General features: G+C 38.4%; 1 protein-coding gene across 2 annotated transcripts; it reads right to left on the bottom strand.

Moving 5' to 3' along the window:
- Positions 1 to 258: 258 nt before the first annotated feature.
- On the bottom strand, positions 259 to 13,980 carry LOC124160194 (neuralized-like protein 4). 2 transcript variants are annotated; one of them, XM_046535968.1, is made up of 5 exons: positions 13,607 to 13,980; positions 9,015 to 9,114; positions 6,055 to 6,231; positions 2,319 to 2,488; positions 259 to 700 (listed from the first exon to the last, which is right to left on the bottom strand). In XM_046535968.1, the coding sequence occupies exons 1-5, from the start codon at positions 13,878 to 13,880 to the stop codon at positions 510 to 512; spliced, it is 912 nt and encodes a 303-aa protein (XP_046391924.1). In that variant the 5' UTR covers positions 13,881 to 13,980; the 3' UTR covers positions 259 to 509. The 2 variants fall into 2 exon arrangements, with proteins under 2 accessions (XP_046391924.1, XP_046391925.1); XM_046535969.1 differs by having other exon boundaries at positions 2,398 to 2,488; positions 13,607 to 13,977.
- Positions 13,981 to 18,029: the final 4,049 nt, after the last annotated feature.

The following is an 18,029-nucleotide window of genomic DNA, read 5'->3' as shown; positions in this document are numbered from 1 at the left end:
TTCCGAAGAGTATGATCTGGAGTGTAGTAGATATAGTGTAGCGCGAATTATGGACGCCAAGGAAGGAGGACGAGAGAAGACTGGAGGCGTTCGAGATGTGGGTGTGGCGAAGAATGAAGGAGGCCAAGTGGACGGAGAGGAGGAAGAACGACGTAGTGGTGGACATGGTGGGTGAGGAGAGGCAGCTTCTAAATGTAGGAGGCAGAAGGTATGGATGGAGCGAGTATTAAGTGATGAGCGATGATAGTGAATCCACAGTTTTTTAGCATTTGAAGTAGTTTATTTTATTCTATAGAATAAACAATAGAACAGTAGGCGATATTGGACATTGTGGGAGTGCTGAAAAATTCATTCTCATGAAGTTGGCACTACTTCCCTTACCTGCCTCATGGAATATAATGTTTTGTATTAATTATCGGGAAATAAACCAATTCCCCTGTAAAACATTTTGAGGGATTTTTCATTAATCTACATAGTGAACAAACTGCTAGTTCACGCCGCTGCAATATTCACGAGGAATAGAATGAGGAGATCTGTGCGTGGTCTACGGCGTAAGGGTCACTGCGACCATGTCTCCGAATAGTTCCAGAACTCCGTACACGGGATAGGGTACGCTGGAGGCGACGGCCTGCTCCTTTCCGTTGATCGCAAGGAATAGGCTGCCTGACTGGTTCCGCCGCACTCCGACCCGGTCGCCTGCCTGAGAAATATAAGGAGAAACTTTAAAAAAATTTTCTTTAGATAAACTTTAAACTTCGTTAACGTAAAATTTAGTGATATATTCATCATTGATGATTGGTAAAATGAGCTTAGTTGTAGTGATATATTCTCCATAGGTGTCTGTCTCGAAAGTAAGCCTGAATTTTCGCAAAAAGAAATTTTTGGCTCGGGAGGCAGTGGTTAACAATACCCGATTGTGAAAATATGATTCGGATCTGAGAACCTGATTTAAGATGGCAACTTTCTCGCATAGGTCAAATTTGATCCTGAAAAAAGTCATTTTTCGGCCCATTCTTATGTAAACCCCAACCAGTAGTTGATTATACCATAAATATTTATGCGCATTTGTCTGCGATATGTGAGTAGTGTATTGTTTGTGTTAGCAGAAGCTTTGAATTAAAAATTAGTGCAGGAGACTAAAAATATTGTTTGTTTTATGAAAACCAATGACCGAATGTTAATAGTAATGTCAATAGTAATGTTAAATTTAATATTTCTTTTTTACGTTTTTCAACAATATATTTATAACTTTTTCGGTTATTTTTATTATTTTCTTCTTTTTATACTGCAATGATCTACCTTTATAATGTTGTACATGCATGTTTTTTTACTATTTTCACATAGTAATGCAAGAATAAGCGTTTGCATTATTTGGCAATTTTAAAATTAGAGAGAGGAAAGACAGATAAAAACTTATAGAAGACTAATTTGGCGAGGGAGTGTGTATGTAGTTGGAATTGATGGGTCATAATTCAAAATGCCTGTAAGTAAAGTGTTATTTGTTGCCCCGAGCCTGGGCTTAGAGTTGTTAACTAACTTAAAGATGAACTGATTTACTGTGGGGAGCTTTTAGGTGGAAGGAATGTCGGAAATAGTGGTTAATTTGGAATGGTTCAGGAGAAAACGGTGAGATTTGCTTTGGAATATTTCAACTTTTTTCTAATTAATTTATTGCGGGCAAATATTTTTCAGCCGCAGAGAAGAGTTAATCGGAGCCTCATGGAATATAATATAATTCTGGAACTGTGGAAAAAAAGTATGGTTTAAAGTGGTCTTTTAAATTAGTAAGCTAGGTTTGAAGTGATACAAGGCTGATCTCGGATCCTCCCAATAACCAAAAAGAGACAAATCCAATTCAGAATCCCAATTACTGAATATTTTCATCCATAAATTGATTTAATTCTGATGATTATCTTTTTTTAAAGAGTGGCTTTATTTATGGTCAATGAAAGAAAAACTTTTATGAAAGGAAAAAATCAATGCTTGTTAACTTGGCCTCAGCAACAAATGCATCAAGCAAATGTTACACTGATAGAAATCGATAACTATCGAAGCAACGGAAGACCGCTTATAATTCACGGTGTTCCTTTTACTCTTTGAGGCATCTCTCACTAACTACTCGTCGAACTTGTTTTATATTTTATTTCGAGCATCCCAAATTTTCAATAATTCGTATGTCACCAGAGAGAATCGATGGAAAAATTTCAGCGTATTCATAAAAATAGCTACGATTGCGAAAATTGAACAACTTTAGGCGAGGATCCGCAACTTTTTCTCGTACACAATTACAAAATTTTTTACACACTATATAGTCTCACCATTTTGCCGAAGTTGGATAGGAGTTGTCCTGAAAAATATCGATAAATTGGACACCGTAATGTACAGTTGAAAACCTACTTTTAGCTGATCCAGGTTTTGTTGTCTGTCCTTCAATAAAATATTTCCATTATTGTAGACATTGTTATGGTACATCATCCACGTTCCGGACCTGTGTTGAAGAAGCCGAGAAATTAGCGAATTAAATCAATGATAATGATATAGTTTTAATGATTTTTTCGGAAATTACTATTGACTCAACAGCTGAAGTTGCAATCGATAGAATAAATATGAAATGTGATAGTGAGAGTGGTAAATGGGGTGATAAAATACTCACCTTCTACTCGCAATATTACCATTGATCTTACTCTATACTTGTAATGAGGTAGGTTAGTGATATTTGTTAATATATAGTTACATTTTAAAATTTTAAAGTTGACTTGAATTTTCAGTACTTCACCAAGGGGATACAGTGAGACCTCTCTTAGCGACCTCTACTGTTAAGTGATCAAACCTCTGAAAGACCCCAATTTTACGGAACTGGTTGAAGTCTATTTAAGTTCACGGTATTGAATACCTCGCAGCGCATTAGAGGAAAATGGATAAAGCGGTATGGACATCAAGACTAGAATTGCGTTAGCAAAGAAGGTTTTCATGAAGAGGAAGGAGCTTGTGAGAGGGTTGTTATGTAAGGGTTTTAATAAGTCTGGTGAAGTGTAGCGATTTACAGTTGGGAAAGGTGGACCGTTAGAAAGGAGGACGAGAGAATTTTGGAACCATTCGAGATGTGGGTGTGAATTTATTCCTGGCTTTTGCAACCACATCAAATTTTAATATTAGTCTTCACCATTGAAACTTTTCCGCAAAAGTTTTATTCTAATGCTTGATTCGGCGTTCATGAACAGGAAGGAGGTGATGAAAGGATTATTATGTAATAGTTTAAAGTAAAGGCTAGTGAAGAGTCTGATCTGGAGTGTAGCGCTTTGCAGTGTGGAAACATGAAACTTAGGGAGGAGTGCGAAAGAAGACTGGGGGCATTCGAAATGTGAGTGTGAAGAAGAAGGATGACGGTGAAGTAGACGGATAGGAGGAGGAACGACGAAGTGCTGGACATGGTGGGTGAACAAAAGCAGATTTTATTTGCGATACAAAAGAAAGAAATGGTATGGATGAAGAAAGTACTTGGTAGGGAGGGGATTTCGAGGACAGTGTTAGAGGGTGGAACGTTAGCTAAACGTGGGAGAGGAGGGAAGAGAATAGTTTTTTTTAGATAGAATGAAAGGGAGTAGGCCTTATTGTGAATTTAAGAGGAAAGATCACGTAGGGAGGGGAAAATGCCAGAATACTCATTAGATACTCTATGGAAATCTACCTTAATTGGTAGAATACTTCAACAATATTCAAAATCCTTTTCCTCTCTCCGATCAAAGACCGCCATTTTGAAGGAAATTTCCCTTTGCTCTGCCATTGAAATAACTGTATAATATAGACGTTTAAGATAAAAAAATTGGTATCTACTCATGCCTTTGTAACTTTTATAACACATTTTTGCGAACATGTTTGGTGAACATGCCTACCTATATTTCTACATTGGCTATTCTTTTCCAGTGCAACATATGTAATTTTATATAATCGAGTTAAATCATTACTAATTAGAAATTTTACAGTAATTAGGTAAAAATATTCTAACAAAATCTGTTAATTCTCCTTTTAGATATACATGAGAACTTTTTTTCCCAAGCTTTTCAATGCAGCCACCCATTCATTTGAAATTACATTAAATCAATTGCAAACTCTCCCCAATTTTTCAAATTACATTCTGCTCCAGATCAATACTGGTTTATGCCCAGTTTGCATTGAGTGGAAGTTGTTGCTGCTATGTGGAAGGTACTATTTATTTTATGAATATAATATATCTGCTGTTGTTCCTTGGTATTTATTACTTTTTTTTCTTCTTGTATAGGCAGCGAAAATGTTTATTCCCTTAGTCTTAAGGACTTTGTGGGTCCACGACGATAAACGTTTGTTATTTTTATTACTATGATCAATGAACCGAACTATCCAAACCTGTCCACCTCTCATGACGACTATTTTACAGCCGAAAATTCGGTTATCGCTTAATTAAGGTTTTACTCTATGTAGCTGATTTAACCTTTCCTAACCAAGAGCTGCTTCTGGAAGAAATCAAATTTCAAGATTTTTCATCATGAAAACTCGAAAAATTTTCGCCCAATCATAGTTATCGTGGCAGCTAAATATTTCGTAATTTCAATTTACACCACAAAATAATACTTAGACATTTCCCAAATAGAGCAGAATATTTATACATTTTCGACGTTGCTTAGAAGCAACGCTGGGCTATAATGGGTTAAGGAAATTTATGGTTTAACATTGAGTGCGAATTGGCAGTCCGCACACCACCTAAGCTCCCTCCAGGGAAAATAACTAGCTTCATACCTAGCGCTATTGCTGATTATAATTAACCTGTTCCCGGAGCATTTTTAATTTTCACGTTTTCATTAGCTTTCTTTATTGTTTGCCGTCTTATCCGGGTCAAATGTAACAAGTGAATTTGACCCACTTTACGATCAGCCATCAAAATGAAATTATCAGGATTACTCAGAACCAGAAAACAATGCAATATTCTTACATTTTTATTATAATTTGAAGACTTTTAGTATCAGCATCTCAATTTTATTCGGAATTTGAAATTAAATATAGAAATTAGTTCAAAAATGGCCACCAAAACCCTATGACATCACTGCGATCAATTAAAGGAAAGAAAAATTCTAGTAAATTACAGCAAAAATTTGTTTGCATCAAAATTTATTGAAAAAGATTTATTGAACTTCAAATTTTAAATTGAAAATTTAAAATTAGATAAGCGAAAGAAAGAAGGATGTGGAAGAGAAAATGAAATAGACAAAAGGGAAATAACAGAAAGTGATTTTATGCAAAAGATGAGACAGGAAAAGAAGAAATAGATGAGGAATAATATTACAATGCAAAAATAAAGTTTTATAGAAAACAGCGTTTTTCTCGCGCACTGAAGAGAATAAAATAAGTTTTCCATCGGCCCCTTTGAGTCCCTAAATAAATTGCTTCATAGGTATACAACGAAATGCGTAAGAAAATAATGATATTCTACAATATCAATCGATAGCAAATATTAGAGTAAGTGCACACACCTATCAGGCACTGCATAGATTTGAGTATAGATTGAATTTTATTGTGGAATACGCGCCCAACGCTATTAGTTGTATAAATGAGGAAATTTATTCAGAGATACTATCAGGCAGGAATCATGAGGGTTCAAGGGGAACCCTCTTGGGGTTACAACCACCGGGGCCGGGACCCAAGCCCGTGGCTTATTCGCCCGATCACCCGGGGAGGGGCTGGACGGGAAGGAAAAAGGATGAAGGCGCCGTCGCGATCGGAGCCCGCTGACGCCTCCAGGGAAGGGAAAGGGCTGGAAGGAAGTGGGAGTAGGGATAAAGCACCCCAGTGCTATGGAAGCAAAGGGGGCCCTAACTAGCGAAACCATGCGTACGCAATTTCTCTGCCACCATCCCGGGGAGATTTTTCTATGAGGAACTATCAGGCAATTAGAAATTTTATTTTATTATTTTAAATTCACAAGAAAAACGTTATTTCTCATAAAAATTATTTTTATATTGCAATCTTTTTTCGCCTTTTCCAGGAAACCTGTAAAAAAATGAACAATTTCTCAATACTTACCTGAGAGAATTGGCGTGGTTGATTATTTCACCGTCATTCGGCGAGATGGTGGTGATGCCGATTCCCAGGATGTAGCCGAATTTGTTTCCAGACCGCAAGTCGATGGTCACTTCAAAAGATTCGTTGATTTTCAAGTGACGATTCGAGAAACCCACTCCGTGGAATCGCTCCTGGTCGCTGATTTGAAAGGATGAACGATAGAAATGATTAGAGAGAAGCCCTGAGGCCGAACTCATGAATACACATATATGTAGATGGCTGCAGAATTTTGGAATTACTTTTTAAAATTAAATATCTCTCGTTTAAAAGAATTCCACGTGTAATATTTCACTCCATTAATGCTAAAATTTGATTTTTTTTCTTTCCTGGCGTATGATACCAATGAACTATTCTCGGGTTTTCCAGCGGGTGAGTTGCTTGCTGGCCGAAGTTTCAATGGATGCCTCTGCCAATCCGTCGACCTACAAGCAACTCACCAGGTAGAAAGCCCGTGAATATTTCACATGCATTAATGTTATTTTCTGATCAACAGGAGATCATGAGTGACAAGCGTTTAGGTAATTGTATTATTTTTTTAAATTTTATGACGGAACGTTACCGCAATTACACCTGCTCAAGTGAGCTGAGATGGAGTCTTTTTCTAAAATAGAACTTTAACTCAGGTTCAACTTGAGTCTGCGATCTGGGTCCTATCCACTGAGGCAATCTCTCGGATAGTTCGCGGTTGGTTCTCGGAAAGACGTCATAATTTCGGAATGAGGTATCCACTAAGGTCCATCCGAACTTTCCGTCTCGGAAACTAGTCCGAGAGTGGACGGAGGGTCTCGGGAAATGACTTTCCGTTTCGGAAATCGGAAAATGACGTGACAGCTGGTAAGTTATGGAATATATTTTTTATTTTTTTATTTATTTAATTTTATTCTTAAACCACCGGATACAGCTCTTATTGGCCATTTTACACCGGGGTGTTCAACAAATGTAACAAGTAAACGTACACAAACGACCATGCCCTGGACCGGGGAAACCTACCCAGGCGGGACTCGAACCCGCGACCTCTTGTTTGGCAGGCAATGCGCAACGCGAAAGTGGTGATAAAGAAGCTGGTAAGAAGTTACCATTAATTTGCAATACTGTCACGGTATGTGTACTGAAAATTATGGGAAATGGATGATTATGCACGGAGTCAGGAATTTAATAAAGCTACATGCGAAGCCAGTTGACAGTTGTTTCAACGATACAGTAAATTTAGCATACAAAGTGTCAATGCCTTGAAACGCATTGACCCTTTTCAACAATGCAGTACATTTAGCATAGTGGATGGCATAAAAGCGCCTCCGAGTGACGGAAACGGATATTAAATTCCGAAATCTCGGAAACCAGGAGACGTAGGTACTGGACAGGGCTCCTGCATAGCGTAAAAGCGCTTTCGAGTGGCGAAAAAGGAATGTTCGCTTCCGAAATCTCGGAAACGATGAGACGTAGCAACTGGATAGGGCTCCAGATCACCTCCAGTGTTGGCATTTCCGTGAGTTCTGTGCATGCAATGCTGCATAACGACCTGAAGATTCACTCCATCACAAACGGCTGGGAAAGGCTATGTGCGTGCTGTTTCACGAAAACAGCACAACAGCACATCGAGCTAACTTCACGCGAGAGTTTCTTCGAAAGAAAAATTCTAGAAAATTACAATAAAAATTCATTTGTATCAAAAGTTATTGAAAAAACTTGATTGAACCAAAAATTCTTTGAAATAAAAATTAAAAAAGGGAAAGATGTGGGAGAGAAAGTGAAATAGACAAAAGGGAAATAACAGAGAGTGAATTTATGCAAAAGATGAAGCAGGAAAGGAAGGCATAGATAAGGGATAATATTAGACTGCAAAAATAAAGTTAAATAGAAAACAACTTTTTTCTCGTGCACTGAAAAGAATAAAATAAGTTTTTATTGGCCTCACTGAGTCCCTAAATAAATTGCTTCATATACAACGAAATGCGTAAGAAAATAATGATAGTCTACTAAGTATATCACTCAATAGAAAATATTCCAGTAAGTGTACACACCTATCAGGCATTGCATTGATGTTTCAGAAGAGTTTCTTCGTGAAAACATATTTGAATTGATCTCTCACGCTATCTACTCTGCTGACGCTCCTACTGACTTTTTGCTACTTCCATCAATGAAAGAGACTGTCTGTGGCCGCACATTAACGAGCCGTGCTGCTATTGCTTCAACGATTTTATAGCGATGAAAACAGCCTCTTAAAGAAGCCTTCGCCGCGGCCATGGAATCATGGCGTCGACGTTATGAAAAATGTGTACGTCTCCTGGGAGATTACGTCTGGAAGTAACTCAGTTTCATAGGTTCCGGGAGAATAGTTGGTGAGATAAAAAAATTGGGAAAAAAAACTTGACTGCACAGACTGAACGGACACAGAAGACGGCGGAGATTAAAGAAAATGTTGTACACAATTTCGAATCAATATATATGGAAATAAAAGAACATTTGTCCAGAAACAGCCTGAATTTTTGTCAGTAACGCACTTCGTGTAAATCCACGAGTGTCGTTTTGTAGAATTAATTATATGGCCAATTTCACCATTTTTTTAAAACTCAAATGAACGAAAACCGTCGTACTGGTAACCGAATTAATGCATTCATCTGCTTTTTATTCTTCAATCTTCCTAGAAGTCAAAACTAAATGCTTTCGGAGAATATACTAGTAAGCATGCCTGGAAGGATACGCGCGTGGTTCTACCAGCTCTAAAGCACTGGACATTAAGCCGCGTGAGAGTTCCCATCTGAGGAATGCTAGATGGCATAAGGTTAGCTAATAGTGGATAGTTAAGGAGAAGGGGGCAGTGTAGTTACTTGTTGTTGTCTACCACAAACAGTTTTTCTAGATGTCCTAAGTCTACTCACCTCCTCTGCCTGTAACATGGGTTAGCTCACAATGCCACTTACTTAATTTTCTTGACTGTACGTCCACCGTTGCTGATCGCCACATTTGTTCCGCAATTTGGATGAAAAGTCAATCTATCAGCTGCTGGTTCCGTTCTTCTTTCTGCAATGAATGGTGGGAAGTTATAACTGCAAGTAATGTATGCACTATTGTAAATATTGTAGTCATTACTGTAACTATAGTAGTCATCAATTAAAGTATCATATGGTATTTGAAGGAGGCGACCGACAGCTGAGGTCATTTGCGCCATGAGGGAAGGGTAAGGGATGGCAGGGTGAAGAAATTAGCCTGCTCGCCAAGGGGACCACGGATTAGTTTCCCTTCCGACGGACGGAGTGTTGCGCTTGAAATGTCCTCAGCACAACACTTCAGCGGAGATCGGGCAACTTCTGAAAAAACATCAGCCACTGCCGGGATTTGAACTCGAGCCCACTGGGTGGAAAGCCTACACGCCAGCCGCCACCTCAACCCGATGCCCTATTAATGTTTGTTTTTTATAGTCATAATTTCATCTAATCTGGACATTTTTGCATCGTTAGTAACCGAGTTGTTTTTTTCTACTTTTTTCTTTCTCTTTACCTCAATTTTAACGTGGATTACTATCTTGGAGCGTAGATCGTATAGAATTAAATGCAAAAATTTTTTACCATCATTTCGATATAATCGTATAACTTCTTTAGGGCTTTTTTAAATGAATATAATTTGTTTATTTCATACCATATCATATTCATTGCAAAAAAAAGCCCTGAAGAAGGTATATAAAAATATACCAATAGTTAGGCCAAAAATTTTTCTCTTAATTCTTGAAGACCTTCACTCCAAGTTACTAAACAACGTCATTAGTAATTACTGTTAACTTGTAATTACTTCCAAAAAGAGGAAATCGCAATCTGAAGTACCTAGAAAGGGTACGGTTGCGCCAGAAAAGGATAGTAACAGTCGTCTCATTAACAACATTATTGGGAATAGCGGACTAAGCTCGGGGATAGAATAGCAGCTTGCACGTCTGAACCTGTGTTAAGTATTGCGTCGGCCGCCGCGCGTCATGGATGCTAGCAGAGGCCCATATTGACTTTCAAATGTCAAAAGTAAGTATTTTTGTTCGATTTGTTGTTTTTTGTCGTATGAATATAGATAGAAAGTTGGTAATTCTTCCTCGGAAATAGATAGACATTATTGGTTCAATAGCAGCGATTACTTTGCTTGGAAGTTATTTTGTATCGACATGGCGTTTGTTTTTTTGTGAAAGAGTGCTATGGGTACGGTTTTGACACAAGTAAAATTTGTTTTTTTTTGTTTCAGATGCCCGGAATATGCGTGAGAAAGACTAAAAGAGGACCGTGTGGCACATTTCATTATGGATACGGTTGCAGAGAAGCGACACGAAGGACTTCTATGCGGAGAGTTGCGATAATGCATAAAGTTAATCGCTTGACTTAGCTAAGATTTGCTCATAAATGCGATAGCCCTGGCGCGGGCGAAAATTAAAACATTGTCACCAAAGTCTCAATAAAGTGTTTTTGCCTTACAGCAGCAGCTATCGAAATACTTAACACGTAGCGCGGGCATTTATTTTGGACTATCTCTTTTGAATTTTATATTTTGATAGAATTCCTTTGAATCAAAACTGATGATATTGACTCAAATTCTCAACTAATTTTTAATGAAGGCTCATGTATAAACTACAGAGTATATGTGAAGACTGCCATTATAACTTTAGATGCTATACTGCCTTATTAGTTGTATATGATTGAAGTGCTCACAGATTTTATTTCTTTGGTTATTAAGTTGAAATGATTTCAGAAAAAAAGATTATGCTTTATAATATTAAACATTTCTTGAAATTAAATTGATTTCAGACCATTTAGAGTATTTTTGAAACCTGTCACTACCGATCCGAAGTACTGTCACAACCGCCCTTGGAGTTTGGTTGCTTGTGACACTTATAATTTTTTTATAACTTGCTGCTATGAGACATTAAGAAACAGCCTTTGTTCAGCGTAGCAGCCTACTTACAGAACTATGGGCGATCAAATGAAAATTGTCACAACCGTACCCAGTCTCCCCTACGAGGCGTCAGGCAGAAATCAAAATGAAGGTTTTGGCGAGAAATATTTCTTAGATGTTTTTCCTGGCATGACGGGTATTCTTTACCATGAATTCAACCACAATCTTTCAAAATTTTGCTGTCGTTATGCCCCAAGGAACTATCACTTCACTCAATGAACGTCTGATATGCCTGAATGGAGGAAAAAAGTGCAGCTGCTAAGTTTTGCTCAGCGGTAGGGTAGAGCGTCAGGAAAGACCTACTGTAACCCCTGATTCCTGGGGAGTGAGCTGGGGTCAGGGAACCCCCCTTCTAGAGGTCACTTTTTTAATTTTTCCATGATTAAGTCGAAAAGGAAAAAGTTCTGCAAGGATTAAACGCAGCCTGAAGAAAACCCTAGTTCAGAGACAGGTTGAGCTAATGAGACGTCTATCGAGACATGACGATTAAAACGGACATTTTTAAGTACACCGCAGAAATGTTTCCTTGGAAATTTACCTTCATTGGACAATTAACCCTCCGCAGACCATTTGAGCATCCGGATTTAGCCGGACCTGGTTTATTTAATAGGACCAGAACCCAATTAGTCTTTAATTGAAATGTTTAATAATAATTAAAAATACATGATAAATAATACTAATTTATACGAATGCACATTCTGCGGACTGCCAAGACTAAGGTAATAATTCCTCACAGCAATAGAGTCAAACAAGCACAACATTACAACATTTACAAAAAATAAACATCATACCGTGATTGAACAGAAACCTAAACTCAATTAACCGTTAATTCAAATGCGCATCAAAAATAAATAATTAAGCTATATAAATACAAACAAGAGGACGTGGTTTAACGTGAAGTTACTGAGGGCTTTTTTCATGGTTAAATTTCTTAATGTTTGTAGCGTTTCTAAGCTAAACTGGAAGATAGTTTCATATTCGAGAGGCGGTCACTGTCAACGACTTATTCATGTGAGGAATGCGATGTTGTGGGTTATGGAGGTCAATGGTATGCTTTCGTGTGGGTATGTTGTGTACTTCTGTTTTTCTTATAATTATTGCTAGAGAAATATCAACCACTAGAAGGTGTGGTGATAATAAATTCAGTCGTCCATGCGCCCAGCACAACTAATACTATGTGCTATATTTCGAAGCCTTCCGCGTGAACGGAGGTGAAATATACATTAATTGCCGTGAGAAAAAATTCCCCTGTAACGGGAATCGAGGCACGGACCCTTGGATTTCCGGGTCACTGCGCTGACCATTACCCTATCCCGGTAATTTGATTCCCATGGCAATTTCACCGAGGCTTTTCGTACCACACATCAGGCCCTCGTGGTCCACGCGAGGGAGAAGGACTTTTCTTTTTCTCATGGAAATTCATTTACATTTCACTTTCGCTCATGCGGTAGACTTAGAAATATTACATACAGCGCTATGCGCGGCTTTAGCACAGACTAGAGGCTCTCATCCGGTTATGGATTCATAGAAGTCCTTCTCCCTCGAGGTGTAATCCTCGATGGACCGCGAGTGCCTAACATCTAGAACCACAATTGCCATGGTAATCAAAGAACCTGGATAGATTAGTGGTCTGCGCATTGACCCGGAAAGCCAAAGATTCCATTTCCCGATCCTGGAGATTTTTTTCATGGCAATTAATGTAAACTCGGCCGCGGTGGCGGTGAGGATAAGTCCTCACCTACCATACCGAAAGTCGCGGGTTCGAGTCCCGCCTGGATAGGTTGCCCCTCCCAGGACATGGGTGTGTGTGATCGTCTGTCGTTGATTGTTTAAACTACCGATGCAAAGGCCACATTGTGCTGTTTTCGGAGGTAATTGAGATAAATAAAAAATGATACAATTACTACCATAACCCTCTGTTTAAATAGGGTAGTTTCCGTCATCAAAGAAAACGAAATGCACTGATTGCGATTCGTTACCCACCATAAGTGTATTCATAATTTACAAATTATTTGGTTTTAGAAATCCCAGTTTAGACGAATGGCAACAGTCAATTTTAATCTCATTTGAAAAAGGCCAGATTGGCGCCGATGCGATTCCACTCCACGTGACGTCACAGGGACCTAGTTTCTATACGAATAGATAGGAGCTTTACATTGTCCGAGATTACTAATGCATGCATGAGGCACAGAGCTCAGGGAAACATCTCTTAATAGTTACACATTAAAAATACCTAAGTTCGGCAAGTTTCCTACTTTTGATAGGGGAATAATAATCCTTATTTAAGCCAAGCGCTGCCTGCTAGCAGCCTGCTTCGTATCAGCGCTCAAGCCTCGCCCCAAGGTCACCTCACAGGGCGACAAGCTGGAACCAGAAATACGTTACACGGACCTTTCCCATCATTCCTACTTATCCGTCGAGTTTTCGCGCGCTTGAAAATTTTCACTTTTAGTTTAATCGCGAAAAATAGATTTCGTCATTCGAAAATCTTAGAGCGTGAAATGCGCTCTCCGGGAGTAATAATCTTTCGATTTAGGCAACAAAAAAAGTAATAGAGAACCACCCTATTATCAAGGATTGCGCTCACCTCCTCCGAACACTCCTTCGAAATGAAGCGTCTGCCGGCCTTGACACTCCACCACCCTCTGCTTGAAGTCCATCTGCACCGTGTCCGTCCCATTTTCGATGACCCGGCGTCCCTCCACCTTGCTCACCCAGTCTCCAGACTCGTTCCTCCGGCTAACAATCGAATACTCGAAGGTGCTCCTCGTGACGGCTCCTGCACAGTCGGAATCCTGAGTGCCGCTCGACGAGGCCACGACGCAGAGGGCGACAGCCGCAAAGAGGTGGGGAAAAAGCATGCTGAAGCGTCGGAAACGAAAGCCAAGAACCGGTAGGCTCCACAGCCGTAGAGATAGTGCCTTGCTGGATCCCGGCGTCTTCTGTTTTCTGCCGCAGATGAACTCAAAAGTGGTGATTTTTTAATCAACTTTTGTTTCTTTTTAAAGAACCTTTTTTTAGCCATCATTATCCTTGATTTCCAATTACATCCAATCACAGATAGCCGTCCCCTGCGCTGGGTATATCTCTGCATCTTTAATTACGGGACGGATTCCATTTAGGGGAATTTTAATTGAATATGTTAGATCGGGGATGAGTTGGAGTAACTAGGAGGGAGAAAGATGACATTTTTTATCTTGGGAAATGGTATTAATGATTGTTCCTTGCATTGAGAAGCTTCAGACAAAGTATGCCGACAAGAGGAAGACTTAGAGTTTATAATGGGCAGAGAGCAGGAGTTAATAACAACAAAGGTCTTTCATTGAAACCGATAGTAAGGGCGTGGCTTTCTTCGATCAAGATTGGCCGGAGGGAAGAAGTTGCAATCACTCGTCTGAGAATAGCGCATGCCTCTCTGACCAACTCTAACCTCTTCACGGACAGGAAAGAACCGCCCTGCTATCACGATGCAATTTTCCTCTGAGCGTGCGACATATCCTGAGCGAGTGCGATAAATACTCGCAGTTTTGACTTAAATTTGGATTAATTAAATTCCAAAATTAAAAATTGGATATTTTTTTAGGCGAGTTCCGGGTAATCTCGCCCAAGAAATCTCCTATTTAAGAGTTTAATAAATGTTTTTCATAAATGAAAATACATGCTTAATATGCGCTAAGTCGCGCATAAAGAAATTCAATAGCGCAGTTGAATATTTAAACTATGACTTGAGCGGTGCAAAATGACCGTGGCCGGAGTCGCACCCAAATAAACTGGTCCTAAACGTACTGAGGTCTAAGGGATGCCACGACCTGTCCTCAAAACTGAAAGGCAAAAGGCTGAAATTTAGGACATCATGGCAAAATGTTGGACGGTTCGTAAATTTTTACGTTCTTCTATTTTCACTCATTAGGAAGATAGACTCGGATAAAGTGGTGTGACGTAATATTAGCGAGATTATGACTACAAAAGAGAACCTTATTCATTTAAATAAACACGCAATTTAATCATTTATTTCCAAGTCAGTATCTTTTTATGCTCTTGCATATTTGGTAGGAGATGTACGTTTTCCAACAATTCCATCTCAGCTCAGGATATCTCTATGGAATTTGACGCAGTCTAAAATTCTTACAATTCCAATTCACTGGTTATGCTTTAATGTTGATGATAATTTTATTTATTCCAATGGACTGACATATACTGGGAAATTTAAGAAAATAAGTCTTTCAATACAATTTGGTTGGCATAATAATAACGAAATATGATAGATGAGAAACAGATTGGAACAGAACAGACAGTGAAAATTCATACAAGTCGTGAGTTTTAGGACTGCATAATTAACACCAATACAGGCATCAACAAAATCTGACCATTTGAGGAAATAGTCACAGTTGGCCCATCCTTTAAGTGTTTGAAGAGTTTACTTCCAATGCATTCAAACTCGGGGAGTCCTTCATGTTATTGGGCACATTATTGCAGACGTTTGAGCCTACAACCGTAACGGACAATCGGTTCAATGTTAATCGGGCTTGAGGTCCATACAGATATTCCTAGTCAATCTTGTGATCAGCATTCGAAGTTTTTCTTTAATTAGAACAAACGGGTAATATTTTGGAGTGGTTTGTTTTAAAAATGCACGAAATACGTCATCATTCCGCACAGCTACAGTGCAAATCATTTACTGTTGTTGCTTCAAAGCTGTGGAACGATTTGCCGAAACAGGTTAAAGAGACTGCATCACAGAAAATATTTACGAAAAGGATTGTCGCCCACCTACTTTCTGGCGACCCATGAACTAGGATCATGTAATTTAATAATCATTTATCTGCTCACTGATGTAATTAATACCTATTGTTGTGCGAGAAGTAGTAATTTAGTTCTTTTTTTTCATGTTTTAAGCTTAATTTCCTTTTATAAAGTTGTGTTATTTGTCTCTTGGTATGTTTAATGCTCGTTTTCAGTTAGAAAAAGAAATTATTCTTATTCCAGTTCGTTGTTAAATGAAAACATTGTATATTTCAATTGGCAGCAATGAATATTGCCACTTCCTTTATTTGTTTTTCAGATTGGTTTATTACTATGTTAATTTTACTGCTCACCACTTTAATAATTTCTATGTTTCAAAGGATTTAAAACTCCTAGAGCAATAAATGAGTTAATTATTAATTATTATCATTAACTGCCGTCTAGTTTTGAAGTCAAGCCAAGAGAGCTTATGAATGTAAGAAGAGATATGATCCGCCCTCCGCAAGGCGAAGATGAATCTACCGCATGAATTTAAGAGACGTGGGAATTCGATATTGATTTCTTCCGTTAAATCATAGAGTACATCATAAATTTCAGTAATTGAATTAATAAAAAAATTCAGGCTATTTACTGTCTCCTCAGATGAATGAGCGGCATATTTTTTATACACTTTCAGCAGATTGAGAATAGCATTCACCCTATTACCCAGAGTCATCACATGCTCTTTCCACGGTAGATTGTTGGTCTTCGTGACTATTAGATTTTTTTAAGAGATAAAGACGGGAGCGTTGCTGTTTTCACCTTTGGAGTTACCATATTGATTTTGGAAATTAGCCTGGATTTACCGATGTTTATAGATTTGGTTGTTTTATTGTTTAAAACAAAAATATTCTCTGTCCCAAAAACTGAGGCAAGTTGGAACTTTTTTAAAAGCCTGGACATAGGGTGAACATATAGCTCATGTCCGTGAAATGCAGTACATTTGGTTGGCCTGATGATGTTATATTCTTTGTCTTTATTATTTTTATAAACTTGTAACTCATAACTAAAGGATAATAACATCTAAGCCTTAACTATTTTTCTCTTGTTCACTTTGGATGACTGCTTAGTTGAAGCTGCTATTTAGCCTCTTGTAAATATATTCCCCAAGAAAATAAAATCTCAGCAAAAATAAGAGTAAAAAATAAAATCTCCGGAAGCGATTTTTCGAATGACCACTGACCAGGGGACGATATACGCAAGGGATGAGTATGAATGAGCATATATTTGCCCAACAAGATCGGTGACACGAATGAACTCCATTCTGCGATAAATTCTCGAAACTGTTGGTCACCTTTTTATCAATTCCATTTCTGGTCAAGGATACGCGTGAACACGCTGGGATCAATGGAGCCAGACATAATATACGGCTATTGGAAAAGATGAAATACCAAATCTACCACTATAAACGAATGTGTAATGTAAGTAACCACAACAATTTACTTAGGAGTTAAATTGGATAAAAGCGCAATTAGTAACCAAGAGATCAACAACAGAATTACGAACGGAAGAACTTTTATAAAAGCTCTGAATTTTATTGTATGGTACGAACATATTGCCAGGAAAACTAGAGTAAGAATGTGTAAAACGATGGTTGAAAGTGTGATAGAATGTGGAACAGAGTAATGGGAATTTAAGAAAAAAATCAAAAAGTAGTTAATTGACTTTGAGACTTTATATTAGGAGGAGTTTCAGAAAGAAATAACTTGATAATGAACTCATACAGTGGCGCAGCGAGGGGGGGGGGGTTAAGGGGGATAAACCCCCTCCCCCCCCCCAGAGCTCACAGAAATTTTTAAGTTAAATCTATTTTACTTAATTGGATTAATATTGCTTATAGAATAGTGTGAGGAGTAATAAAATATCCCTAAGAAAGCCGTAAAAATCACCATTTTGAACCATTCATCTTAATTTTTTTCCGGCGGAAGGCCTCCGCACTTTCCGCTTACTCTAGCGGGTATGCAATACCCCCAAGTCCCCCAGTATCAGTTGCGCCTGAAACCCCCCCTAGCCATAATTCCTGGCTGCGCCCTAGGGTGTTGCTTATTTTTTATTTTTTCTCGGATTTTTTATTTCTACCTCTTAAAATATGCTACAGGGTGCAGAATGGATATCCTAAAAATTTCAGCTCAATTGTTTAACATTTAGAGGTCGCTCAAATAGCATAAATGCAATAACATTATATTTTCCCGATATATTAAAGTAACATCATTTTCAGGGGTAACGCA

The sequence above is a fragment of the Ischnura elegans genome, chromosome 6 (assembly GCF_921293095.1).
Source record: "Ischnura elegans chromosome 6, ioIscEleg1.1, whole genome shotgun sequence".
NCBI classification, from domain to species: domain Eukaryota; kingdom Metazoa; phylum Arthropoda; class Insecta; order Odonata; family Coenagrionidae; genus Ischnura; species Ischnura elegans.
This window is presented reverse-complemented; position numbering and strand designations above follow the sequence as displayed.

Bases quoted from the DNA above. Each gene is read 5' to 3' on its own strand.
- LOC124160194 (XM_046535968.1), bottom strand. From the start codon at position 13,880: ATGCTTTTTCCCCACCTCTTTGCGGCTGTCGCCCTCTGCGTCGTGGCC. The intron at 2,489-6,054 runs GTAAGTATTGAG...TCTTCAACACAG, and splicing joins AACCACGCCAATTCTCTCAG to GTCCGGAACGTGGATGATGT. The intron at 701-2,318 runs GTGAGACTATAT...TATATTTCTCAG, and splicing joins TATCCAACTTCGGCAAAATG to GCAGGCGACCGGGTCGGAGT.